The 27074-nt window shown below is 57.4% G+C and overlaps 1 protein-coding gene across 3 annotated transcripts; it reads left to right on the plus strand.

The window, feature by feature from the left end:
* Positions 1–137: 137 nt before the first annotated feature.
* On the plus strand, positions 138–19877 carry NUMA1 (nuclear mitotic apparatus protein 1). Of its 3 annotated transcripts, none has more exons than XM_058823292.1 (25): positions 138–200; positions 2895–2967; positions 3870–3958; positions 5632–5711; positions 6451–6533; positions 6622–6702; positions 6978–7062; positions 7463–7586; positions 8134–8288; positions 8631–8748; positions 10170–10287; positions 10622–10762; positions 11037–11159; positions 12181–14049; positions 15733–15801; positions 15904–16014; positions 16095–16313; positions 16414–16538; positions 16634–16877; positions 17591–17858; positions 17971–18107; positions 18218–18418; positions 18791–18901; positions 18989–19150; positions 19349–19877. In XM_058823292.1, the coding sequence occupies exons 2-25, from the start codon at positions 2926–2928 to the stop codon at positions 19382–19384; spliced, it is 4791 nt and encodes a 1596-aa protein (XP_058679275.1). In that variant the 5' UTR covers positions 138–200; positions 2895–2925; the 3' UTR covers positions 19385–19877. The 3 variants fall into 3 exon arrangements, 2 of the variants coding, with proteins under 2 accessions (XP_058679275.1, XP_058679264.1); XM_058823281.1 differs by lacking the exon at positions 138–200 and adding an exon at positions 1086–1208; XR_009275927.1 differs by lacking the exons at positions 138–200; positions 19349–19877 and adding an exon at positions 1086–1208 and having other exon boundaries at positions 18718–18901; positions 18989–19126.
* The last annotated feature ends 7197 nt before the right edge of the window (positions 19878–27074 follow it).

Raw genomic sequence — 27074 nt, forward strand, 5'->3', positions numbered from 1 at the left:
GCCGCGATTCGCGGCCTGCCCGCCCGCGTGACGCCCCCGGCCCGGCGGTGCCCAATGGGCAGCAGCGGGGGCGGGCGCTGCCGTTCGAATAAGAGCGGCCCCGGCCCGGGCCCTGGTGGCTCCGGTGTGGGAGAGGATCGTCAGTACTGCTGGAGCCCCGGCGACACCGAAGCCGAAGACGATCCCCAGCCACGGTCACGGTACGGGGAAAGCTGAGGTGACCTGCGGTGGGGGGCCCGGTGGTTCCCTCGGCGGGCGCTCAGGGCCGCTGAGCGAGGCTGGGCTCGACCTGTGCTGAGGTGGGCAAGGAGCGGAACCCTCGGGCGTGCGGGGCACGCGTGTGGCACAGCCTCCGTCTCGGGCCAAGCTCAGCGGCGTCCCCGTCCCTAAGGGACGGGGCAGTCGCGGCCGGAGCGCTGTGGCTCGGGCTTGTGGTTCTTCGTTTCTCGGGGCTTGGCACAGTCGGAACCTTCGCCAGCGGCACTCGGCGGCCGCGCTCCTTGCGAGTTCCTCTGCTGCCCCCAGCGCCGGTTTGAAAGAACCTTCTCCTTGTGCCCTTCCTGTGCCGTGCTTGGGACGGCCCCATCCTGCGGCCCTGAGCCTCCTGAGGCAGCCCAGGCGCTGCGGAGATGACTTCCGAGAGTCTCCGGAACAGCAGCGAGGGGTGAGCGTCCCTTCCTCGCCTGACTCCTCCCTGGTCTAGCTGGTGACCCGTAGGGTCCGGTTTCCGTTCAATCTATGGCCGCGGGGTGTGTGCGTATCGGGGGTAGATATTCAGGGGTCAGCTGGATGTGACTCCAGTCAGGTTAGAGGGAGACGTAGCATCGGGGGCCATTCTCTGCCGAGCTCTGGCTTCCCTGAGCTGCGCTGGGGCCGGGAGCGGGTCTGTGCCGGCCCCACCGGCTCAGCTCTCCGTCCCTCGGCCTGGGCTGGGTGACGGCAGTGAGCGCGTCCAGGCTCGGACGATTTCCCTCCCCGCGGCGAGGCGCCGGAGGTTTCTGTGCCGTACGCCTTTAACGAGCGCGGCCCCGCCGCGGTGACGTGGGGTGGCGCAGGGCCAGGAAGGGGAACCGCCGCCTGCCAGCCCCGCCGAAGAGAAGCTCAACAACTTTCTTTTGTGCGTGGCTGCTGGCTCCCCGGCCCTTCCCGGCTTGCCAGTGCTCATGGCGGATTAACCCCAGCGAGCCGACGACGGTCGCGCGGCCCCGGTAAGGCCCCAACAAAGACTTTCTGCCTCTTCCTTGTTTTGTTTTCCACGGGGCTGGGGGGGGAGCGAGGCGGGGGCGGCGAAGCTCAGCTCGCCCAGCTCCGCCGCCTCGCCGCAGCGTACGGCTCCCGGCCCGGCCCCTCCCCAGCCCCGGAGGGGTGCGGGTCCCCGGGGCCGCGGGTGCCGCGCCGGGCTCGCCAACATCCGGGCGCTCGGGCCGGCGGCTGCTCTCCCCCTCTGCCCCGCGCCTGCTGCGGGCCCGTCCGTGCCGGGGGCTGCCGTGGCTCGCTCACCCCGCCTGGGTGCTTCCCGCAGCCGGACCCTGGCCCGGGACAGCGCGGGGCCCGCGGGCTTTGCGTCCCCCGGAGCGTTGGCACGGCGGGTGCTCCGGAGCGCGGGCTTGCGTAACGCCGTGTTGTGACCGGAGCGGCGCAGGGAAGGAGGGGAAGGACAATGCCGCCGCGGCCGCCGCCACCTCCGGAGCTCGTTCCCCGGTCCCCGCCGCTCCCCTGCAGTTGCTCTCGGCGGGGATGCAGCTGGAAGGCGCTCACGGCCGCTGGCGGGCTCCCGACCGCTTCCCGCCTGCCATCACGAATGGCACGTCCTCACGGAGGGTCATGGCGCTGTCTCAGGCACTCAGGGTGGCCCGTGTCACCAGTGACGGGCCAGGCTGGGAGCGCGGCAGGAGCGGGTAGCCCTGCCTGCCCGTGCAGATCTCACACCAGGCACCAGTGTGTTCGCAGACTGGTTCTGGTAAAACCCAGCTCGACGCTGGTGGGACACGGTTTTCACTCAGGATCTGTCCATCCAGCGCTGCACGAATGCTTTGCCCGGTGCCTTTGGGTGGATTTTTAGAGAGAGGTCTTGGCTGTGCCACCGGGGGGAGGGACAGTAGTTGCTGAGTGACCCAGCCCTGGGACAGGGAGCTGGGTTTTTGCCAAATTGGAGGGAGGACCTGTCCTGCTGAGGATCCCATGTGTCCCAGCTGGACTGACGGCAGCGGGAGCTCGTGTTTGCTGGGCAGCTGCAGATCCCAGCCAGGCTCCTGGCCCGTCAAGGTGTGGGTGTCCAGGTGCAATAATACAGGCTGAGGAGCCCCGTCCTCATCTGGGTGACTTTTTGGCTCCCAGCAGTCCCCTCCCGTGGAAGACTGCCAGGGTGGCACCGGGGGCAGCCAGCGTGGAGGCAAAGGTCGCTGTGAAGGGGACCTGGCAGTGATCCCAGATCCCGTCAGGGCAGCTCATCCCCGCTCCCACCCAATGCAGCTGTGAGCTCCCTGTGCCCCCAGCAGGTGGTTCTTTCACTAGCAGCAGTGGAAGGGGAGCTGGCAGCTCTTCAATGGCTTGGCCACTGCCTTGCTGGGCTAGAAATGTTAGTGACATTTGCAGGTGAGGGAGGGAGGAAGGCACAGCAGGAGAATGAGGAGCCTGAGCAGCAGTTTTCCACTGACCCCTTGTCAGAATCCTAATCTGTGGGAGTGGACAAGGCTGCTGCTCATCATTGCTCTCCACTCTGAGCCTGTGGGGAAGCAGGAGGATGCTGGCTGCTCCTGCACAGCTGGCCAGATGCAGGGACACATCCTTCTTTGGTGGGCACAAATGCCTGGTGCTGGGTGCAAGTAATTTAGTAACATAGTTACTACAGTTTACCTTTTTTATGCCCCCTCCTCCTTTGTTGATGTTTTTAGGTCTGTGCAGGAACCTGATAGGCTGGCCACAATGTCACTTCATGGTGAAAGAGTTGCTGCTCTCCTGGCTTGGGTAAGTCCCCCCTCCTGTGCTGGAGCTCGCTGCATGGGTGGGACATACTGCTGCCAGCTTTGAGGCTCGATGCTGGGGCTTGTCACAGGAGGGATTGTGGCTGGGGCAGGCCCTAGGGTAGTCCAGTTCCTACTGTTCCTGGGCAGGTGGGTGTTTGCAGGAGAAGCCTTGCTCACCCTTCCTGTTGAGCAACCAGAAATGCTGGAATGGCTTGGTCTGGTCATGGAGACTGCCTGGGAGATGGAGGTGAGCCTGAAGCAGGCAGCAGCTGTACTGTAAAGGTGTTGTTGGATCTGTCTCACAAAGCACTCCTGTGTCCAAGTGAAAACTCCGAGAATGGTTTGGGTTAGAAGGGGCTTTTAAGCTCATTCAGCTGGAATGCCCTGCCATGGGCAGGGAGACCTCCCACTAGACCAGCTTGCTCCAAACCACATCCGGCCTAGCCTTGAACACTTCCAGGGATAGGGCAGCCATGGCTTCTCTGGACAACCCTCACAGGAAAGAATTTCTTCCCAATATCCCATCTAACCCTGCTCTCTTATCAGTGAGAAGCCATTTCCTCTTGTCCTGTCACTCCAGGCCTTTGTCCAAAGTCCCTTTAGGCACTGGCAGGGACTCTAAGGTCTCCCTGGAGCCTTCTTTTCTTCAGGCTGAACACCCCCAGGTCTCTCAGCCTCTCCAGGGAACAGGGCTCCAGCAGTGTGATAAATGGGACCTGTGCCAGACTCCCAGATGTGGAGCTGTGGGGATCGTGTTCCTCTGTTCCCTGGGAAGGGGTGATTTAAAGGGGTGGATTTACTTTCACCCCCAGACCAATCTTGCTGTCCCCTGCCAGGACTGGAGGTGGTGAGTGGCACAGCACAGTGTTGTCTTGGTTTCTGACTGTCCCACCCCATTTCTAGGTGAACAGCACCAAGGTTTGTCCTGATCCCGTCAATGATCTGTCCCAGCTCCAGGACTGCAGTGTCTTCATCAGAATTATCCACAAAATGTGAGTATGGGGAGCTGTGCACATTTCAGACCACACAGCTGGGACTGTGCTGTCCCTGGAGCCATGGCCTCAGCCCCCAGGAGCTAAGGGCTCCTGTCTTGGGCAGGGTGGGAGTGGGGGTGTGGGGTATTTATTCCTTCTCTGGCCTATGAGATGCTGGGATCTGCATCTCCTCTATGGCACTGCACAGCTGGGGTCTGCCTGCAGAGCTGTTGGGTACCACAGAGCTGCCCAGGGAATGTTTTGGTCAGAGTTCCTGTCCTTTGAGACCTGTTATCACATCTGGCACTTAACATCTGGGTTCACTCCTGGCGTTGTAGAAAAGACCTGAGTGCTGCTGCCAGTGGCACAAAGGTTCCTGCAGCTGCACAGGTGATTATCCATATCTGTTGGTGCTCTCTGATGAGGGAACACCCAGCAACTTTTCCTGAGTGGCAGCCTTGGGATCCTGAGGAAGCCTTGTATCTGGAAAGCAGTGTAAAGCATGACAATTTCTGCCTCATGAGGTGCTTCTGTTGCCTTGTCAGGCTGCTGCTGAGTATGGTGTGGTCAGGATGGAGCCTGTGTGCTCTGCCCTGGGACCTGAGGTGGCTGGGCAGGGGTGGGAGGAATGCCTCCTTCAGGAATTGTGTTTGTTCCCTGGGAGCAAGGGGCAACTAAAATCTACAGGCCATAATGGGCATCAGAGGTGGGACAAAGCCTGGTGGTTGAGGAGCTGACAAAAACAAATGGAGAGGGTGTGAAGCTGCCGTGCATTGCTTTCAAACCCTTCCGGTGGGAGGCTCACTGGGAGCCTGTCTCCTATAATTACCTCCTGCACAGGGTAAGGAGAGCCTGCCTGGAGCAGGGATCTGCCTGCAGTGGGTGGGGAGGAAGGAGCTGCCTGCACCACAGATATATTTAGTCAGACCTGGTTAATCTCCTGGCTCTGTGCTGCAGCTGGGATTAGCAGGGATCCTGGTGGCGTGTGCTCTCTAAAGAGGCCTGGCCATTGCTTGATAAAGTGGGGTGGCAGCAGGGCAGCTGCCACAGCAGCTGGCTGATCTGAGAGCTCCTGGTGGCACAAGAGGAAGTCTGTGAGGAGGAGCAAATCCTCGTGGCAGCCCCTGTCCCAGGCCAGGTTCTTGTTTTTGGCACGTTGGGAGTAAGAGACAGTACTGAAGCAGTGCTGGTCAAGCATGATTGGTGTGGGTTTTGGGCATGCCATTTCTGAGCTGCAGTTTGGTTTAATAACCTTTGTGGGTCTCCTCCAACTCAGGATATTCCATGAACTGGTGGCTGCTCAGGAAGAGTGTAGTCACAAATAAGTGCAAGAGGAAGCTTCAGCTTCCCAAAATCCAGCAAGAAAAGCCCGAGGCTGCATGCACGGACTGGCCCCTGTGGTGCTTCCCAGCCAGTGGGGCCACCACAAGCTCCCTGTGCTGTGCTGGATGCTGGGGCTGGCAGGCAGAATGGGAAGCAGTGCCAGGGGGTGTTGGCTGCCTGGCTCCAGCAGGGGGATTCTGGGGGATTCCCCTCCTGTGGTTGGTCCTGGCTCTGCTGGCCCTGGTGTGGGGGCAGAAGGCAGAGCAGCACCCCAGAACCCGCCCTGGCTCAGCAAACCCTGCTGCACAAACCTCAGCATTGGTCTAATCCCTCCAGAAGGAGTTAATGCAAGTCTTGCACTCTTCCAGCCACGGGAGCAAGGAGGGGGAGTCTGTGCTGGAGCAACCACTGCCAGAGAGGATCTCCTTCATCCATGGTTTCCTGCAGAGTAAGACCCTCCGCTGGTGCTGGGGAAAGTGACTGCCCCTGCTCGGTGCCCCTGACCTCTGAGAGAGTCTGGGCTGCTGTCTGCAGCTTCCTCTCCACAAAGTGACCCCCTCACCCCACATCAGCATCTTTGTGAGGTGCCAGCAGCTTTCCTGCAGCAGCCTGTGGAAGGGGAAACTTCCAGACGGAAATCCTTATCAGACCCCGGGTTCAGAGCAAAAGAGGTTCTGGATGTGAAGGGCAGGGTGCCAGTGGCTGCTCTGGTGATGCTGCCTGGAGTAGTTTTCCTAGTTGGGTACCTGCTCTTCAAATCCCAGTTGAAAACCTTTACCCAAGCAGAAATCCTGGGAGGGGAAATGGGAAATATCTCACACTCTTGTTCAGTGTGTTATCACATATGGGTTCACTCCTGGTTCACTCTTGTTCAGTCTTTCCTTGAGGGAAGGCTCGATCCCACCTCATATCCCATCCAGAGATGGAGCTCTCTGTGCTGATGTTGGGGGAGATGCCAAGGTGGGGAAGCTGGGATTTAGGGTGGGATTCCAGGGAGGGGAATGAAAGTTGGTTAGAGCTAATGGCCAAGGCTGACCACAGGGATCTCAGCTCTGGAGCCCATCCTGCCCCATGTCCCTTCTCCCTGGGGATGCATTCCAGTGCCCTCCTGGCCATGAGTGCCACCTCAGGGGAGGCAGTGTGCCCAGTGGCTCCTGTGTGACTGGGAATTCTGCTTCGTGTTGCAGAGCACTGCCGGCACAAAGTGGCTGCAGAAAACCTTGTCTCTGCACAGAAACTCCTGGATGGAGAGGAGCTGGCCCTGGCCAAGGTAACTGTGTGGTGTGTTTTAGTCCCAGATGGCACCAATGTGCTTGGGACTGGCCTGGGGTTACTCATGCTTTTCCTGCCTTGCTCAGGTGGCCGTGCTGCTCCTGTATCACACCTCCATGAGTTCCAAGGACTCTGGGGACTGGAATGAACTTGACTACAAGACCCAGGTAATCCCTTTGGGGTTCCTCCTCTGGATCTGGGGTGCAGGGGGAAGCAGCAGTTTTTTTGGGGGAAGGTACTCTGGGACTTGCACTCCTGGGTCTCACTGAAAGGCGGTGTGGAGTGGGCACTGTGGTGCTCACTGGTGGTTTTGGGCTGTCAAAAGCTTGTGGCAGGCAAGTGTGGGCAGCAGCACAGGCAGGCAGGGAGCTGCCCCACGCCTGCTGTGGTGTTGCCTGTGACCTGCAGCAGAGCCACTAACTCTGCAGCTCCTCCAATACAGGTTGAACTGGCATCAATTGTCAAATTTGTGCTGGATAACGAGGAGTGCCTGAATGAGAATTTGGAGCCATTTCTGCAGAGGAAAGGTAAGTGCTGCCCTGGCTTTTCCTCCTGTTTATGCTGCTGTAGCTGCCCAGCTGTAAAGGCAGCTGCACAACCCAGATGTGCTCAGCTACAAAACAGTCCCCTGTAAATTCCCAAGAGTTAGGGCTACCTCAGACCTGCTGGCTCTTCCTACTCAGCAGTACCTCAGCCTTTCCCTGGGGGAGAGGAGCAGGTGGGATGCTGACAGCCTTGTGGAAGCAGAGTTGCTGGGGAAGGCCTGTGGAGCAGGAGGGATGAGGATGTAGGGCAGGTTTTTGGCTTCCTCAGTTGGCTATTCCATCCCTACTGGAATTTGTGGTTCCTGTCCCCCTGAGATTTTAGCTGCTCAGCCTCTTAGATATTAAAGATGGCAGCCTTCTTCTCCCTTTTTATTTCCTGCAGAGGCACCCTTGTCCAGTGTGTCCAGCAGCAGCTCTGAGGAACATTCCCCACTGTTCTCTCTCCCTTACAAGAAAGAGGTGCATTTCCTGGAGCTGCAGAAGATCGCCTCCTTCCCCAGCACCAAGTATGTGCCCTGCCTTCTGGCTGCCAGGGGAAATGGAGGGAGGGAGGGGTGGGTGGTGCAGCTTTTGGGACCCACAGGTGTAGCCAGGCTGCACACTGACTCCCCAGAATGCCCTGTTCTGCCTTGGTGCTCTCCTGCTGCACGTTGCTCTGGCATGATGTGGGGATGGATGATGGAGGTGAGCTTGGGCTCCAGCTCCTTTTAGAATCATGGAATCGTTCAGGCTGGAAAAGCCCTCTGAGACCATCGAGTCCAACTATGCCCTCGGCTCTGCCAAGGCCACCACTAAACCATGTCTTCAGTGGAGGCATTTTTCCATATTTGCCCCTGGAGACCTCCAATGGAAGACCAGCTTTTATATTACCTCCTTTATGGAAATGGTTTTGTATGTGTGTTGTTTTGTTCCTAGATTTTGAAGGCAGCAGTTCCTTGGGGATGCAGGCAGGAGAGCCTGCCCCAGAGATGGGGGTGCAGAGTGGGTCTGGCTGCATGGGGCCTGGGCTGGCTCAGGATAATCCAGCTTGTGTGTGTGTGTCTCTCTCTGCAGCCTCCCCAGCACTCCGTCTTCGCCCATGGGGGACATCATGCAGACCCCCCAGTTCCAGCTGCGGAGGCTCAAGGTGCAGCTGGCCTTTGAGAGAAAGAAACAGGAAGAGCTGGAGGTGGAGGTGGTGGAGAATCACAAGCTCATCATGGAGAAGGGTCAGTACCAGCAGATCCTGGGGTGCAGGGAGGGCTCTGGGACAGAGATCTCCCCTTGTTTCTCTGACTTTTCTTTTGTGACCCCACCACAACTCTGCCCATGCATGCTCCATCCTGCCATGCCACAAGTGAGACTCCAGGTTCCTTCTTCCATCTTGTATTGCCTTATATATCGTGGGCAACAAAAGCCATGACTGAAGCAACACCTATGCTGAGCAGCAGCACTGGTAACCTGGCTCTTTGATCTCCTGCTGCAGAGGGTTTCTGTGCAGAAATGCTGTTGTGGGGGCTTCAGGTGACATGAAAAGTTGGTAATGAGCCCTTTCTTGCCCCCTTTCCCAGATGCTCAGATCACCAAGATGCAGCAGCAGATTGATCGCTTGGTAAAGCTCAATGAGAAACAAGCTGAAGACCTGCTGGAGCCCAAAGAAATGGAGGAGCTGAGGGAGAAGAATGAGAGGTAATCCTCCAGGAGCATTCACTCCTTCCTCCTAGGTGGGATCTTGTCACTCCCACATCCCCAGACTCTATGTTGTCTGTCTCTTCCCTAGCAGTGCATGAAACAGGGGAGAAAGCAAACCTCGTTCCTCTGCCGCTGGGGACAAGACAGCAGGCACAGAATCAAAAAAGGGCCTGGGTTGGAAAGGAACTTAAAGCTCATTTAGCTGAAATACCCTGCCATGGGCAGGGCCATCTTCCACTAGACCAGGTTGCTCCAAGCCCCCTCCTACCTGGCCTTGAATCTCTTCCAGGGATGGGGTAGCCACAGCTTCTCTAGACAGCCTGTGCCAGGGCTTCATCATCCTCTCAAGGAAGAGTTTCTGCCCAATATCCAATCTAACCCTGTCCTCTGTCAGTGGGAGACCATTCCCTCTTGTCCTGTCACTCCAGACTGGTGTCCAAAGTCCCTCTCTGGCTGTCTTGGAGCCCCTTTAGGTGCTGGAAGGTGCTCTGTGGTGTCCTCAGAGCCTTCTCAACATCAGGCTGAACACCCCCAGGTCTCTCCAAGTCTGTCTCCAGAGCAGAGGGGCTCTAGCAGCCCTTGGAGTATCTCCTGCGGACTTGTCCCAGCAGCTCCACATCCTTGTGATACTGAGGACCTCAGAGCCAGAGGCAGCTCTGCAGATGGGGTCCCACCAGAGAGGAGCAGAATCCCCTCCTCCCTTGTTGCCCACGCTGTGGGATCAGCCCCTGACATAGCTGTGCCACCATCACGCTGCCTGTGCCCTCGGGGCAGTTATGGCCTGCAGCCCATTTTTATTGCAGTGGGCATATATCCAGTCCCAAACCATGCAGCCTGTTCTAACAGCCCACTCTTAACCCAAATCCTGCATGGGAGCAGTTAATCCTGTTATGTGAAAAGGGTGTGCTGCCCTTGTGGGTCTCACCTGCCCTGGAAAAGGGGAAGGTTTCAGGGTGATCCTGGAACTCCTGACTCCAGCCCATTTCCCAGGCCTTTACTTTGATCCCATGTCACACACTTGAAATCACCTGTCACTCTGCGTCCTGGTCTTTGCTCTGTCCCTGTGCCATTGTTTACTCAGGAAGGCTGCCCAACCTCCACTGGAAGTGCCATGTCTTTTTTTGTCCTTTCCTCACTTATTTCCCTTTGCAGGGGGGTGGCTGGAGTCCCACAGCTGCCTCTGCTCTCAGTTTGGAGCAGCTGGGCATCTGCAAAGCACAAAGACTGGTTATCTGTACTCTGCTTTGCCACCTGTTGGGACCCAGTTTTAGAGCTGGGTTGATGGTAGAGTCTCAGCAGGGCATGGAGATCCCTTGGAACCTTTAGTTTCCGTGGCAATATCCAGCAGCACGATCCCTGGTGATATCCTTGCTTGCTGCCAGCATGCACCGCCTCCTTAAGCACCTCCTTTCCCACAGCCTGGTGGGGCGCCTGCACGAGGCCTTCAGGCAGTGCCAGGACCTGAAGACTGAAAAAGCCCAGATGGACCGGAAAATCAACCAGCTCTCCGAGGAGAATGGGGATCTTTCCTTCAAGGTGCAGTGTCCTCTGCGTGTCCCCACAGCCCAGCTGGTTGTGATGGAGCCCGGGGGGAGGGTTTGATGGCAGTGCTGGATGCTGGGATGTTTCTGGTTCTGCTAATGCCATCTTTGACCCAGTGACCAAGCCTGCCTTGGGTTCTGGATCCTGATCCAAATAGGAACTCTGGTGGGGGAATGGTGACTGGGTGGAGCTGCCTGCATGTGGTGAACACCCAGAAGCCAGGATGCCCATGTGTGCTGCAGCTCTTGGGAAGTGGGAGTGGGGGAGTTTGGGAGCAGCAAAGGCACACTCTGCCTCTCTTCTGGACTGGGTGGATTTTCATTGGCAGCTGCGGGAGATCGCCAGCAATATGGTCCAGCTGCAACGAGCCCTGAATGAGCTCTCAGAGGAGCACAACAGTGCCATGGCACAGTCGCAGGAAAAGCAGCGGCAGCTGGAGAAGGAGCTGCATGCAGCCATGCAGGATAAGGTCAGGGGGCTTGGGGAGTGGTGGGTGCCGCCCTGTAGCTTCCCCATTGTCCCTCCCAGCTGGGGGACACGCCAACTGCAAGCAGGGTGCAGCAGCCAGGAGCCCTCCTGCCCATTTTTGCCAGCACACAGGGAGAAGCTGTGTAACTGTCAGCTCCTGTGGGAAGCCTCTCCCTGAAACTAAGGAAGGGTTCCCCAGGGTGGGACAGGCTGCTGTCCTTGGTTGGTTGGCTCTTTGGTCTGTCCCCCATGCTCAGTCCCATCTCTGTCACCAGAAATGCTCTGAAGAGAAAATCGAGATTCTGCAGGGAAAGATTTTGATGCTGGAGGAGCAGTTGGCCAAGCTGGAGGAATGCAGCACCCAGGAGAAGGGAGAAGTCATGGGAGACATTTTGAAGGTACATTGGGGCTCCTGCAGCTTCAAGGGCTTGAATGGTAGACGACTCCAGTTGGAGAGAGCAGCAGGTGCCAAGGAGAGGCATGGCAAAGCCATGTGGGGCAGAGCCTACTGCTCTGTGCTGCTGGATAGGGGATGTGGGGCTGAGCACTCTGGAAGAGCTCCTTTTGGGCTGAATTTGCAAATCCTGCTGCCAGGGAGCTAGTGCCTTCCCCAGCCTGCCACAATATGAACTGGTTGTGAAGGGAGCATCTCCTGCATGGTGAAAAGAAGGTGTTTGGTCCAAGGGAGCAGAGTGGCACAAAGCTGAGGGAAAAGCAAGAGGTGCCCTTGGGGTGTGATGAGAGGGAAGGCAGGCACTGGGCAGCTCCCAGTGGGATGCAGCACGTGGGGCTCTGGTGAGCATGTTGGCTACAACTTGAGTAACACCTAGGGGGTGCATGTTTTGTCCCTGTAGTAGTAGTCTGACCTTGGCTGGGCACCAGGCACCCACCAAGCTCTGCTATCACTCCCCTTCCTAGCAGGATAGGGGAGAGAAAAATAAGACGGAAAATAACTAGTAGGCTGAGATAAGGCAATTTACTAAAGCAAAAAGAGTGAAAGCTTGTGTGTGTTTAAGCAAAGAGAAAAGCAAATCTCTAGTTCCCATCAGCGAGTGATGTTTAGACACTTCCTGAGAAGCAGGGTTTCAGCTCGTGTAGTGTCTGCTTCAGAAGGCAAACACTAAAATAATGAGTGCCCTCCATTCCTCCCATGTCCCTTATCTTTTATATCTGAGCTGACATCATATGGTGTGGAATATCCCTTTGGTTAATTTGTGTCACTTGGCCTCATTGTGCCCACTCCCAGACCCTTGCTGGGGGTGGGGGTTAAGAGTTCATTTTCCCTTGGAAGCTTTCACAGTGCTGTGCTTTGCATGGGTAGCTGGAAAGGTGTTGATATCACAGCAGTGTTTTGGGTACTACTGAGCAGCACTATCTGAGTCAGACCCAACAGAGTCTCCCTGCTCTTCTGTTTGCCAGCTGGAGGAGCTGAAGCAGGAAGTGTCCAGCCTCATGGCCAAAGGACTGCAGCTGGAGGAGGCGAAGCAGCAGCTGGAGAAGGAGAAGCAGCAGCTGGACAGCCTTGTCACCAGCCTCCAGAGCTCCCTCTCCGAGAGCCAGCGGGCTCAGGAGAGGCTGAAGCGGGACCTGCAGGCACGGGCTGCCGAGGAGCAGGCTGAGCGGCTGGCTGCCCTGAGCGCCCAGCATGAGCAGGCCCTGCGGGAAAGGGACTCTGCCCTGCAGCAGCTCCAGCAGGCCAACACATCCCTCAGCAGCCAGCTGCAGGCCAGGGATGAGGAGAAGGCTATGCTGAGCCACAAGGTGGGCGAACTGGAAGCCCAGATCCTGGAGCTGGGTGCCCAACTGCAGCAGGGAGTGGCAGCAGAGGCACTGAAAGCACAGCTGCAGGAGCTGGAGGGCAGGCTGAAGGAGAGCCAGCAGAGGCTGGCTGAGAGGGACAAGCTGGCCCGGGAGAACAGCCGCCTGCAGGAGCAGCTGCTCTTCCTGGAGGAATCCCTGCGGAACACTGAGGGAATATTGGAGGATGAGAAGAGACGGGCAGCTGAGTGCCTGGAAGGCAACCTGGCCAGGATCGCTGAGCTGGAGGCAGAGAGACAGCAGCTGGTTCAGGGCCGGGAGCCAGCCCTGCCGGAGCAGGGTAAGGAGCTGGCCACACGCCGGGTGTCACAGGAGAGCCCGGAGCAGCCCGTGGGAGCCTCTCCTGCCGCCCGAGGAGAGGACGAAGAGTGCAGGCGGCTGAAGGAGGAAATGCAGGCGCTGAGCCGGGAGCACAGCCGGACCTGTCAGCAGCTGCAGGCTGAGCAAGAGAAGGTGGCTGTGCTGGAGGCCCAGGCAGAGCGGCTGGCTGGCCTCCAGGCTGACTTGTCCAGCGCTCAGTCATGGGCAAAGGAGAAGGAGAAAGAGGAGCAGAAGCTGAGGGCCGAGATGTCATCCCTTCAGGAGAAGATGGCTGTGGTAGAGCAAGCAGCAGGCCAGCGTGTGGCCAAGCTGGAGGCCGATGCCCAGAGAGCTGCTGAGGCACTGGAGGGAGTCTCCCAGCAGCTGTCCCAGGAGAAGCTCAAGTCCAAGGAGTTGGAAGGCACCATGGATCAGCTGCGGATTGCAGAGAAGGAGCTGGTGTCCCTCCGCTCTGCCGTGCAAGAGAAGGAGAGCTGGAAGGAACAAGTGTCCCAGTGTGTCCAGGAGATGGAGAGGAAGAGCACCCTGATCAGCAGCCTGGAGCAGGAGGTCTCCATCCTCCATCACCAGGTGAAAGAGAAGGAAGGGGAGAGCAAGGAGCTGAAACGCCTGATCCTGGCTGAGTCGGAGAAGAGCAAGAAGCTGGAGGAGAGGCTGCGGGTGCTGCAGACTGAGATGGCCACCGCAGCCTCCCGTGCAGCCGAGAGGTGCTCCCTGATGAAGGTGGAGGTGCAGCGGTGCCAGGACGAGATGGAGAAGCAGCGGATGACCATTGAGGCCCTGAAGAGGGACCGCCACAGCCAGAGCGAGCGGGAGGATGAGCTGAGGCAGGAGGCAAAGGTCTGCCAGGACAAGTGCCTGCAGAAGGAGCAGCTCCTGGCTGCTCTGCAGCAGGAGCTCGACAGTGCTCGGGCCAGACATGCCTCCCTAGAAAGCCAGCAGCGCCAGGACCTGGAGCAGAGAGCAAAAGCTGTGTCCACGCTGCAAGGTGAGCTAGCGCAGGCCAAGCTGGAAGCGGCCAAGGTGCCATCGCTGCGGGAGCAGCTGGCAGAAAAGGAGCGGGCCCTGCAGGAGTATGAGAGCAGCAAGGGGGCAGCCGTGGAAGAGAGGAAGAAGCTCCTGGAAGAGAAGCAGGGACTGACAAGTCAGGTAGGAATTCCACTCCCAGCAGGAGGGATGTGGATGGGAGAACCCTCCTGGAAAAGGGATGTGGTTCAGCCTTCTGCACACCCCTGAATCCATGTCCTGCTCAGCACAGGGACTAGGGGTGTGGGACACATTTCTAGGTGTGAAAGGGACTGTCACATTCAGGTGCTGGAGTGTTTCCAGAGAAGGGCAGCAATGCTGGGGAATGATCTGGAGCAGCAGTGTGATAAGCAGCAGCTAAGGGAGTTGGGAGGGGGGCTAAGCCTGGAGAAAAGGAGGCTAGGAGGGGATTGTCTCTGCCCTGAAAGGGTGAAACAGCTCCCTGAAAAGAGGATGCAGCCAGATGGGGATCTCCCAGGTAATTTGTTCTGCCAGTTAACAAGTGGCATGACAATAGTTTCAAGTTGTGCCTGGGGAGGCTTAGGTTGGCTGTTAGGAAAAAATTCCTTCCCTGAAAGGGTTGTCCAGTCCTGGCACAGTCTGCCCATGGCAGTGGTAGAGTCCCTGTCCCCGGAGGGATTTAACAGACATGTGGACGTGGATTAGTGGTGGTCTTGGCAGTGCACTCAGTCTCAGAGGGCTTTTCCAACCTAAATGACTCTGTGATTGTATGAAAAACCGCCTATGTCTCAGCGGTGTATTCACCTCTGCTTTTTGTGCTTGTGGGTGGAGCAGTTGGAGATAATCCAGAAGGACCAAACTAAGCAGGTAACACACACCAAGAGCTGGCTGCTCAGTGACAGCGCACACCCCTCCTTGTTTGTCACTTCCTGCTGGAGCCACCCTCTCCTCTGTACTGTACTGTGAACTGTGGACTGTACAGTACTGTGAACTGTTCACAGCATGGACCCAGCCATGGGGCACTTGGCTCCAAGTCTCTGGGCACCTTCACCTCCAGGGAGCAGCAACTGGGCTCCCATCTTGCCACCTGCTCCCTCACATTAATGCCTGCAACTTGGCCTGGCTTCTCACATGCCCCATGGCAGGACATGCAGCAAGTGGCTGCCAGGAGCATGCAGGGCTCCTCAGCATAGGACTGTCTCAGTGCTGGGATGGCTTCTCCCCCCAGCTTTAATCAAGGCCCAGCTCTTGGCACAACGGATAGGAACAGCTGTGCTCAGGCAGCATGGCCCAGATGTGGCTAGAGCAGCATTGATCTCAGATGTGGTAGGAGTTAGCACTTGGGAAACAATGCTGGAAAAGCCACATTTCCCTGTTCAGTCCCGGCCAGAGCTGCCCAGGACTCTGCAGAGACCTTGTGACTATGAGCAGGGGGCTGAGGGCTCCTCAAGCATCCCCTGGAGCAGGGAGAGCATGGCCAGGCCAGAACTTGCAGCAGCCAGCTACCTGTGTCAAGAGTGCTGGATGACCTGTGGGACTCCAGGTTGCGAGTGCTTGGGCACTGGGAACTTAACATGGGCTTTGGTTCCAGCCCGTGACTGCTCCTTATGCTTGGGTAGTTGCAGCCAGCCTTGCTGTAAGGATTAACATCGGGTGGGTGACTGTCACCTTGCCATGTCCTGGGATCTTCCTTGCTAGTGGGTGGTGCTGAGCAGTCGCCCTGTGGCAGGAAATTTCTTCATTGTGCCCTAGAGCTGGCTAGAGAGGAGGGGCTGTTCTCCTCCACAGGAAGATGGTAGTTTTGTGCCTGGAGCTGGTCTCACCAAGCCATGTTCTTTCTTCCAGGTGGACGAGCTGAATAAAAAGCTGACTCAGCATGAGAAGGCCACCTGGACCCAGCAGCAGAGAGTTAAGGTAAAGAGGGACCAAAAGCCTGGGGGCTGAGCCCTGGAGCTGTTAGTGCTGCCAGGGGGCTCACCTGGGTTGCCTCTAAGCCAGTCTCTTCCCTGTCCACAGGCACTGGAAGGGGAGCTGCAGACAGCAGTCAGAAGCCATCAGGAGAAGGTGGCAGAGCTGCAGGTGCAGCTCACCCAGAAGGAGCAGGCAGCTGAGCACTACAAAGGGCAGGTATGTTGGGGGCTAGTATGGCCTTGCTGTCCCTGACACTGCTGGGAAGCTTGACAGGATTCCTCTGCTTTATATCCTAGATGGAGAAGGCAAAAAGAGATTATGATGCCAAGAAGCAGCAGAACCAGGAGCTATCAGAGAAGCTGAAGGCCATGGAGAACCTGCAGAAAGAGAACACAGAGCTTCAGAGCAAATCAGAGAGGCTGGCCAAGGAGCTACAGCAGAGCATCCTGCAGGCCAAGGAGTCTGAGATGAGCTGCAAGAATCTAACCAGCCAGATTTGCAGCCTGGAAGCTCAGGTGGGTATGGCATAGTTGAGCTTCACCCTCCTTGTCCTCACTTCCATCACCACCTCACTTGGAGGATAGATCCATCCATTCTTCCCTGTTTCCCATTCAGGTGCAGGAACTCAGCAAGTTCCAGGGGAAGACTGCCACAGTAAAGGGACATGAGGCTTCCTTTGAGAGTGTGGCTGACCAGAGCACTGATAGCCTTGATGAGGCACAGCAGCTCAGCTCCTCCAGGTACCAAATCAGTCTGTTTCCAGCACCCCAAAAATCCACCATTCCCGATGGTCTGGTCAGCCTGCTGGTGCTCCCCTCATCCCCTGTCTCTGCAGGAAGGCTACCAGCTCTCAGCTGGAAGTCTCAGTGGTGCCGTCAGACAGCGAAGAGTCACTGCTGTCTCAGCGGCTGCCCCGGACCAAGTCATCCCTGGAGAGTCTCTACTTTACTCCCATCCTCTCTGAGACACGGTCACAGCTCCAGAGCAGCGCCAACTTCCCGGCAGACTTCTCGCTGGACTCGGGCTGCAAGACCCGCTCTGCCCGGCGCCGCACCACCATCAACATCACCATGACAGATGTGAGCAGGGGGCCCCTGCTGGGGAATGCAGGGATCAGGAGCAGCACTGCAGAGGGACCCAGCAGGCTGGGAACTGAAAAGCTGAACATGACCTGTTAATGTGCATTGGCAGCCTAAAGTCCAGCCATGTCCTCAGCTGATCCCCCCCAGCACAGTGGGTAGCAGTGCAATGTGGGGATTTTGCCCCTCTGCTCCACTCTGCGTATGAAACCCCACCTGCAGAGCTGCTTCCAGCTCTGGGGCCCCAAGATCAGAATGACATGGAGTTGCTGGAGCAAGGACAGAGGAGGTCACAGAAGCTCTGCAAGGGCTGAAGTCCCTCTACTCTGGAGATAGGTTGAAAAAGGTGGGGGGTGTTCAGCCTGGAGAAGGCTCCAGGAAGACCTTATAGCCCCTGCCAGTGTCTAAAGAGGCGCCAAGAGACCTGGAGAGGGACTTTGGACATAGGCCTGGAGTGACAGGACAAGGGAGAGTGGCTTCCCATTGACAGAGAGCAGGGTTAGATGGGATATTGGGAAGGAATTCTTCCCTGTGAAGTTGCCTAGAGAAGCTGTGACTGCCCCATACCTGGTAGTGTTCAAGGTCAGACTGGATGCAGCTTAGAGCAATCTGGTCTAGTGGAAGGTGTCCCAGCCAAGGGAAGGGGGAAGTGGAAGGAGATGACCTTTAAGGTCTGTTCAACCTAAACCTATCTATGGATTTTTCTCTCCCAGAAACAGGGAGAGCCTGAGGAACTGGTCTGTATCAAGAACATCCCATTGGCTCAGTCCACAAAAACATCTTCCCCTGCTAAGGGCCGTCTGCGCTCAGGTGCCTCCACCCGCTCCCTCACCAGCTTCCCCTCCCAGGAAACCCTTGCAAAGCTGGAAGCCTCCTCCCCAGAGAAGAGCCCTAGCCATTCAGTACTGCTGGGCCTCCCTGGGTACCGACCAGTCACGCGTAGCTCCCTGCGCTTGCAGCGGACCAGCAGCTCCAGCTTCGGTGTGTATGGGCAGGGAAGGCACCGGGACTGCTGGCTGTGGGGTTCTGCCCTGCCTTGGCGGAGTCAGGTCTTACCTGGAAGCCCCCTGACCCTTCCTTGCTTTGGATTTAGGCCAGAGCACCATGAAGCTGGGCATGTGCCAGGATGAGCCGGAGCAGCTGGATGACTGGAACCGCATTGCAGAGCTGCAGCGGCGGAACCAGGCCCGCCCTCCCCACCTGAAAACCAGCTACCCCCTAGAGAGCATGGTAAGGGCTGGGAGGGGGAGGTCAGGCAGCCCTTTGTCCAGAACTGGGGTTTGGGAGGGGGTCTGGGAACGGACAGTGCCCTCAGCAACATCCCCACATCCTCTCCCCAGCCCTCCACCTCCTTGGGAACCATCACGGATGAGGATGTGAAGATGGGGGACCCAGAAGAGACGCTGCAGCGTGGCAGAAGGCAGTCCTCCCAGCCCGTGGCCGCCAGCAGCCAGCGCAGCAGCCAGGCCGGCAGCATCACCACCCGACAGCGGAGGAAGCGCCTCTCGGAGGAGACCCACCAGGGCCCTGACACCCCCCCGGTGAGCTCAGCCCAGTCCCCCAGCACAGCACCCTACTGGGAACAAGGAGCTCATCACAGCTCCCACTGGGCACAAGATGGGTTCCAGCGTTTGAGGGAGCTACTGTGGCCCCTGTTTGCCACATGTTCCCACTGATCCTGGATTCCTGTGCCCAGTATTCCCAGCATCCAGTGGTGTGTCTGGTACTCGTGATGCTCCCAATGCTGGCAAGGAGGCCATTCCAGAGGCGAAGGGCTGAGCCTTCTGCCTTCCCTGGACACAGCAACCCTCAATCACATTCCCTCCCTGTGTCCCCTCAGTTCCCTCATTGCTGCCAGCCCCACAGCAGGCTGACCCCCAGATGGCAGTACTAGCTGGTCCCCTGTTTTCCAGTCCAAGAAGCCAACCAGCTGCTTCCCACGGCCCCAGAGCTCCCAGGACCGCAGTGCACAGAGTGGCTCCCAGGCCAGTCAAGACAGCGAGCAGCGAGCCCCAGCCACACCAGTAAGCTTCAGAGGGAAAAAGAAGGATCAGGAGGGACCCCTGTGTCCTGCCCCACGCTGAGCTAATGGTCCTGCCCCTCTTTTGCAGGCTCAGAGGCGCCAGTCGATGGCGTTCAGCATCCTCAACACCCCCAGGGAGCTGGGGAGGCGCCTGCTGCGCCGGGCAATCGCCCAGAGGAGCACTCCCACATCCTCCAGCGGCACCCGCCGCTCGTCCCGCATCGCCACCGCCAAGTCCCCAAAGGGCAAGGTAGGCACTGCCTGAGCCCCTGGGCACGCTGCTGAGCTCAGGCTCAGTGCCCCCAGCTCCTGCCTTGGCTTCATACAGGCCGTGGGGACAAGGGGCACAGTCCTGCTGGCCCTGGGGTGCTATGGCAGCAGCAGGTCCCAGCATGGGGCTGTCATGTTCACGGTCCCTAACCTCCCATCTTCGCTCTGTCCTTTCCAGGCCAGTCGCCAGTCGCGCACGGACAAGCGATCCTGAGGTTTCCCCAGTCCCTGCGTGCTGGCTCTGCCCTGGCCTCCCACCTGCACCCCGTCACCTCTTCCTGCCCCCCCAGGGCCCAGGAGCACTGAGGATGAACAGGTGGGGCCACCCACACGACTGCCTTGCATATCCCAGTGAAAACTGTGGGGTGCCCTGGGCACAGCAAGGCCCCTTTGCCCTTCCTGTAGCCATTGTCGTCCTAAACCCTTCCGGGACCCAAGACGGGGATGCACAGAGGTTGAGGGCTGGAAACACACAGGGGTGCAGGGGCTGGCACCAGGCTGCAGCTGGAGGGGCTGAGCTCTGCCCAGGGATATTCTGCAGCCTCAGGTACAGGGACAGAGGTGAAACTTAGCATCCCTCGGGCCACCACCTTTGCTCCCTGTGTGTGGGACCCTCCCAACCTGCCCGGTCCTCCTGCTCCTCCCAGGGAAGCTGAGGCAGCATTTTTAAATGTTTTTACTTGTAAATAAAGTGTATTTTTCACCTGCTCTGGGGTCCTGGCTTCCTCCTCCTACAGTCCACATGCACTGGAACCCTTATCAGGGCTTGAGGGGAGGAAAAGCATGAGCTTCTCCTTGCCCTATCACTGAACTACACAGGGTGTCCCAAGGCAGGATGCTCACCCAGAGACCCTGCAGTACCACCAAGCAGTCATTGTGCTGATTTCTCTTTCTTATTTTTTTCCTTGAACTTACTCTTCTGCATAGCAACCCCTGCAATTACAGTGCTTCAAACCCCACCAAACCTGGCCATGGGGCTGGAAGCACCTTCTCCATCCTCACACCAGCCTTGCCACAGATGTTCAAGGGGCTGCAGTGTCTCTGCCCCTTGGAGTACTGCAGGTTCAGCCCTCAGGGGTGATGACACAGGGTTTGTGCCCAGCTCTGTCCTACTGCAGGCACTGGGCTGAGGACAGGGCCCCTGGTGTCTCCCTGCAGTTGCTGGTATGCTGCTCCATCCCTGCCACGCCAAAGGGCAGCTGGCAAATGGGGCAGGGCACCCAGGCACCAGGGCACAAGCAAGGCCAGGCCACAGTAGGTTCTTCTCCACACTGGGAGGCGTGTGGGGAGCAGATTCAGCAGGAAGTGGTCTGTGGAAAGGGAAGGTGATATGGTTGTCACAGGCCCCCTAGTGTTGGGATGATGTGGGGTTTGGACTGACACCCTCCCTGATGGTTCTCATGGCAGCCTGGGAATACACAGTGATGCCCCTCCAGTGCCAGGGCACCAGCAGGAGTGATGTGTCCCAGCTACAGAACTGCCACCACTATGCCCATTTACTGCCCAGAGAGGACACCCCTGCCAAGCAGCCACCTGAGCAGATGGGGCAGACACCATCTCCCCATCACTGCTGGCCTGTCCTCTGTCATTTCTCCTGACTTGTCTCTCTTGGGAACCACAGGCTTGGGCTGTTCCTTTCCCCCTGGGCATCCCTGAGGTGGCAGCTGGAGCCCTGCACAGGGGTAACATGCTGGAGGTACCCTATGCCACATCCTGCCAGCCCAAAAGAGTGAAGGGCTGTGCCCAGAATTGTCTGGGAAAAGCTGAGAGCAGTAAACAGCCAGGTGAGGGCAGGAGAAGACAGTGACCCAGGGGACTACCTGCCAACAGGACTGTGAGCAAGTGCCTGTCCAGCTGCCTGCAGGTACTCAAGGGACCAGCAGGCACATCCAGTGCAGAGCCTGGGGAAAAGCAGGAATGACAGAGGCAGAAGGCAGTTTGGGTTGGAGATTTTAAAGCTCATCTTGTTCTAAGCCCCCCCCCACCAAGGGCAGGGACACCTTCCACTAGACCAGGTAGCTCCAAGCCCCATCCAACCTGGCCTTGGAACACTTCCAGGGATGGGGCAGCCACAGCTGCTCTGAACAACCTGTGCTGGTGTCTTACCACCCTCACAGGGAAGAATTTCTTTGTAATATCCCATATAACCCTATCTTCTGTCAATTTGAAGCCACTCCCCCTTGTCCTGTCCTCCCAGGCTATTATCCCTCTCCAGTTCTTTTGGAGCCCCTTTAGGCAGTGGAAGGGGCTCCAAGTTCTCAGAACCTTCTCATCTCCAGGCTGAACAGCCCTGGATGTCCCAGCCTGTCTCCACAGTAGAGGGGCTCCAGCCCCCAAGAGGATCTCCCCACCTTCCTCTGGACTCATTCCAGTTGCTCCACACTCTTCTGATGTTGGGGGTCCCAGAGCTGGAGCAGCTCTGCAGGTGGGCTCTCACCTGAGCAGAGGGGCAGAATTCCCCCCTTGCCCTGCTGCCCACAGTGGCTGGGAGCCAGCCCAGGACACAGCTGTGCAGATTCACTCACCTGGCACTGCAGGACCTCCCACATCCTTGGCCAGCAGCTCCAGGTGACGCCCCAGGGTGCTCGTGCCTGCTCTGGGCCTCAGGGCCTGGTTCTGGTTCTGTGTTGTCAACAGCTCCATCCAGGCAGAGTGGCTGAGGTGGGCTGGGCTCCAGGCAGCCCCATCCAGCTTCCACAGGCGGCTCCTCAGTTGGTTCTCCTCCCTGGATCTCCTGGGGATAGGGAGGGGCAGCCTTGCAGGAGAGTGTCGCTATCGGACACAAAAGAACACAATCACACAGCGCTGTTCTCAATGTGGAGAAAAAAGGGAAGTTTATTTTCTGACTCCAAGATTTATAGTTTTCCAAGAGTGACAGTGGATGGGAGGGTGACAGTGCCACCTCTCCAATGACACTGGACAGACCAACAGTCCATCAACTTTCTCCTCCTCCATAAAGGAATGCAAAACAATGAGTTATTTACAGAAAGTGTATGAGAAAGTTCGCTACAAGAATGTCAACATCAGAAAGCTTAGATAATCTTAAAAAACCAGGGTGACAGGAGGACAAGGCTGGTGGGAGCTGGGGCTCTGGGCTCCAAGGAATCACCTCAAGGGGCTCCAGGCCACACTGTGCCGGGACAGGATGGAGTAGACCATGTCAGGCCATATAAATGCATGATTCAGGAAAGAAAGTCCTGTGAAAGGCAGGGCTGGAGCACCAGGGTCTGTCAGAGCTCAGCATCCTCCTGTGGGACAAGGAGAGGCCCCAGGCAATTGAGAGAGGTTCCTTGTGCCCACCACTATGGGCACAGCCCCTAGCTCAGCCCAGCAAGCACCTCCAGGGGTTTCCATGGGGCACAAGTGGTGGAGAGGGATATAGAGAGGGACAGATGGAAGTGTGAGAGACACCTACTGTGTCCAGGGGTAGCGGTGGGCGGTCAGGCTCCTGCCCCTGGGGTTTGTGCAGGCGGATGAAGCAGAGCTCAAAGCAGCTGCATGGACTGAAGGGCTGGCTGTAGGTGAGCTTCAGTTCTGGAGATAAGCAAACACTGAACACACTGAGTTCCTGCAACAAGAGCCAAAGTTTATTGGTGGGCACCCCCTTTTATAGGGGCTTCAGAACTCCTGCACTTGAACATTTGATTGGCTGGGGTCTCAACACCACCCAGCTCACTGGGCAGCTGATGTCTGCATTCAGGATTGAATGGGACTGGCTGGGCTCCCCTGCTGGAGTTCAAATCCTACTTATCACTGTCTTACCCAGGGACTTGTTTACCTCTACTCTTTAATGTACCAGGCTGGTCAAGTTGGGGTCTGTTATGGCCAATTTTAACTGTGCAGCTCCAGACCAGCTGCAGCTGTCACAGCACGTGGTCCCTGTCTGCCCCATGGTCGGCTCTGAGCTCTGCTGTGGGGAAGAGCACTGGCCACTGGCCCAACAGCACTCCTGCCTCTGCTTGTTGCTCTGTTGCTGTGCCACCCGGGACATGTGGGGGATTATGGGCACAAGAGAGCGCAGGGAAGCAGAGCTGGTACAGCTTTCTTGAGCCCATAAACAACCCTAAACCCTGGTCTACCTGTCCTCTTCCCTACCTACTACCTGTCCTTCTACCCTCCTATCAGCCTCATCCTACTGGCAGCCCCATTCCATCACCATCCCCCCTAATCAGCTCCATCCCACGATCAGGCCCACAGCTCTTCCCCATGCCCTTTTCCTGTGGATCAATCCTTACCTTCCTAAAACACCTGAACCTTGCAGTGATTCTGGTCCAGCTTTGAGTCAGCTGGTGTCATCAGTGGGCACCGAGGTGTGACAGGGCTGGTCACAGGGCCATGAGGAGCATCCCACCTCAGCCTGCAGAAAGGCACAGCTGTAGTTCCCTGGGGAGCAGCGAGAAGGACGGGGCAAGGGGGCTCAGAGCTGCTGACCCCGCTGTGGGACGTGGCCCTGGCTCCTGCACGGGAGTGGGGAACAGGGAAGTGTCAACGTCAACACAGCCAATGGGACTGGCTCTCTGCAGTCACAGCCCCACACTCAGCTGCCTGCTGTGAGCCTTGGGGCAGCCAAGCCAGGGCTGGATGCTGTCCTCACTCAGCAGGTTCTCTGCCTTGGGGTACTTGGGGTCCTGCACACACACCAGGGACACAGCATCAGGTACCAACCCCTCCCTAAACACCCTCTCTCCAGCTCTAGCTTGTTCTGGACATGGGGAGAAGCATGGAATTCTCTGGTAACCTACAGGAACAACATCCCATTTTGAGAGAGCAAGAATGATATGAATCCTTGCCCTTCAGCTTAACAAGGTGAGGTAGTATTGCATCCTGTCATGGCCTGACCCACCTCTTCCAAGACCCCAGCAGCTCAGAGGGATCCGCCCCACACCCAGCCCCCCAGAGGGAGCCCCCAGGCACCTGGGAGAAGAAGGACACCACACAGCTGATTTTAACCGGAGCCTTTCTGGAGCCTTTGGAGACAGCACTGCCAAAGTGTAACTTCCTTTCGGATGCCTCCGGTGCCTGGTGGGGAGAGAGGAGAGTCTGACGAGCTTGGACATCTCCTGGCTTTGGTACCATCCAGCAGCTCACCAGTCCCACCCCACCGCCTCGGTGCCCCCCAGAGCTGCCCCAGCACCCCTCAGGTTCCCGTCCCAGCAGTAACCCCCAGATCTGAGTCACAATCCCCCAGCTCAGCCCACAACGCCTCATTCTGCCACCCGGGTACCACCCACACGCCCCAGCCCTGTTCTCCAGGGCCCTCAAGTGCTCACCCGCAGCTCCACGGCCGGTGTTCCCAGACGCACGAAGAACGCCTCAGCGCCATTCCGCTATCGCTGCAGCTCCCCAGTCGTTCTCCGCTTTCCCAGCCCTGTTAAAGCCCTGGCTGTGCCCCACAGCCTCTCCACGCCGTTACCCAACCCAGCTGGGGGACCCCAGAGGTCCCGACTCACCGCCCAGCCCCATCGGCACCGATCTCGGCCGCCCAAGTGACGCGAGCCCCGATCCCCGCCGCTCCCGCCTCCCTTCAGCGCCTCTCCCGAGCGCGCTCCGGTTCGGGCCGCGGCCGGACCCGCCGCGGGGCCTGACGGGACACGCAGCCCGCGGGGTCCGGGAGAACGGGGTGGGGATGTGCGCTGAGGGGCTCGGAGGGTCCCTGGAATAGGACAGCGGCGACGTTGGGTCACTTTGATCTTGTAGAGCTTTGGGGAAATGGGTGTGGGGAGTGTTAGGGCGGGGGAGATCCTGGTGTGGGAGGACAGGGGCAGGGTGGCACTGGCAGCTTCGGAGGGCCCATGGGGCAGGGACAGTGCGGGCTCTGGGGGCAGGAGGGCAGCCATGGGGGCACAGCTGTTGTTCCCGTGCTGGCTTTTAATGTTTCTGGGGATGAAAAATTACAGAAGTGGAAAAAAATCTGTCTGGAAAGATGGAATTGTAAGCAGGGTGGGTGCTCTGTCACAGGTTCGTGCCACTTTCCGGCACTGCTGCCCCGGGCTTTGCAGTGGCTTTTCACCTTCCCCTGTGCTTCGTGCTTGGGAGGGTTTTTCCCAGTTGTAGAGAACCAGGAGAACTTGGTTCCATCCTGTCTGCACTGTGAGAGCAGCTGCACAGGGGTCATAAATTCGCTTAGCTTGTGCAGTCCGGTAAATTTTTGGTGCCTTTCCTCAAGAATTGGTGGTGTGGCTTAAAAATTGTCAGATGCTGGTGGTTGTTTTGGAGAAGATTGCTGGCAGGGCCCAGTTGTGGAGATTCCCTCATGCACGGCTGAGCTGTGGGAGCTTGTACCCCTGCCCTGTGCCTTGTGTTGCTGCTGGAGAGTGGTGCAGTGGGGTGATGGGAGGGTTGAATCCCAGATCAGTCACTCTTGAGTTGCTGCTGGTTATATTTTAAGATACTCCTTGGTGACTTTGTATGTAAAAATGTGGAAGATCCAAATCACTGATCCTCAGAAGTGAAATTCCCACTTTTCATTCCATTTGGGCCTGGCAGAGAGGGCATCAGAAGGAGGCAGCGAATGAGGAGGTGCATATAGGACTGCTTATCCCTGTGATTCCACAAATGGTTGGGGCAAAACCTATCTGCTTGTGCTGTCCTGAGGTCTTGGCAGCTCTTTGGGCAGAGCAGTTTGCTGATGAGCCACTCATGGTGGGGACCAGAATAAAGCCAAGTGTCCCATGGCCCTGGCTCTGCCAAGACCACCACTAAACCATGTCTCTAGGGGAGGCATTTTTCCATATTTGCCCCTGGAGACCTCCAATGGAAGACCAGCTTTTATATTACCTCCTTTAGGGAAATGGTTTTGTATGTGTGTTGTTTTGTTCCTAGATTTTGAAGGCAGCAGTTCCTTGGGGATGCAGGCAGGAGAGCCTGTCCCAGAGATGGGGGTGCAGAGTGGGTCTGGCTGCATGGGGCCTGGGCTGGCTCAGGATAATCCAGCTTGTGTGTGTGTGTCACGATCCATCCTTATGAACAGGATTCGTGATGGTTCGTGGATTGATCTCAGGGTGCAAAAGAACCAACACGGCACAGGGGATTTGCAGTAATAATCAAAGCAAATGCACCTTTATTGAATGACCACAGCAAAATGCGAGAGGGGGATTAAGGGAGAGAAAAAGACAAAGAGAGAAAAGAGAGAGAGAAAGACGGGGGTATAGCTACCAAACGTAGAGACGAAGTCCTTTGGTCCAGTCCAGTCGAGGATCTGCCTGTTACGTCAGGGAGATCTCAAAATATCTAGCTAACTCAGAAGTTTTTATTATGATAACTCTATTAAAAATTGTGAGGGGGGGAGAAACAGATACAATAAGGAATAGATGTAACAGATAGTCCATGTTCTCAGCAGTAAACGAGAGCCATTGTTTTCATGGTCCAGTGGTTACATCCTGCAGGCAAACATCTCGCTTTGGTCAGCTTGCCTTCCCCACACACCTTGCCCGGATTGGGGGTTTCAGTCCCAGTCCTTGGAAGGAGGAGAGGGGCCTTTTCACACTGGGGTTTCATGTCTTGGTCTTTGATGGAGAGGCTCCTTACATCCCACTCTGTCTGTCATGGTGGTTGTAAAACAGGTGAGGATCTTCTATGGGAGACCTCCTGAACTCAGGAGAAGTCCATCCAGGCCAAGATGTGGGACAGCTTCCAAGGCTATTGTTGCAAACAGGGCACGGTGCCCCCTTCTCATTAGGCTCAGTGTATCATACAGCAAACAAGACCTGTGAAAACAATAACTTAGCACTGTGCTCTCAGGTCTCAGGGCCTTTGGTGTGTGTAACTTTCTCCTACAAAGCCAGAGATTTTCAGATGGAGGGGGTGGTGTTCTCTTCGGTGGTCGCCCCAATGAGGGTCATGAGGCAGATGAAGATATTTCGGACAGACTCACACATGATTCTGTGACTCACGATTGTCTTGAA

This window comes from Ammospiza caudacuta, chromosome 2 (assembly GCF_027887145.1).
Source record: "Ammospiza caudacuta isolate bAmmCau1 chromosome 2, bAmmCau1.pri, whole genome shotgun sequence".
Taxonomy (NCBI): domain Eukaryota; kingdom Metazoa; phylum Chordata; class Aves; order Passeriformes; family Passerellidae; genus Ammospiza; species Ammospiza caudacuta.

What these genes read in the sequence shown, in the direction of transcription:
- NUMA1 (XM_058823292.1), top strand. Translation starts at nt 2,926, where the DNA reads ATGTCACTTCATGGTGAAAGAGTTGCTGCTCTCCTGGCTTGG. An exon ending in CATCCATGGTTTCCTGCAGA is followed by an intron (nt 5,712 to 6,450) that starts GTAAGACCCTCC and finishes TTCGTGTTGCAG; the next exon opens with AGCACTGCCGGCACAAAGTG. An exon ending in TTTGCAGCCTGGAAGCTCAG is followed by an intron (nt 16,314 to 16,413) that starts GTGGGTATGGCA and finishes TTTCCCATTCAG; the next exon opens with GTGCAGGAACTCAGCAAGTT.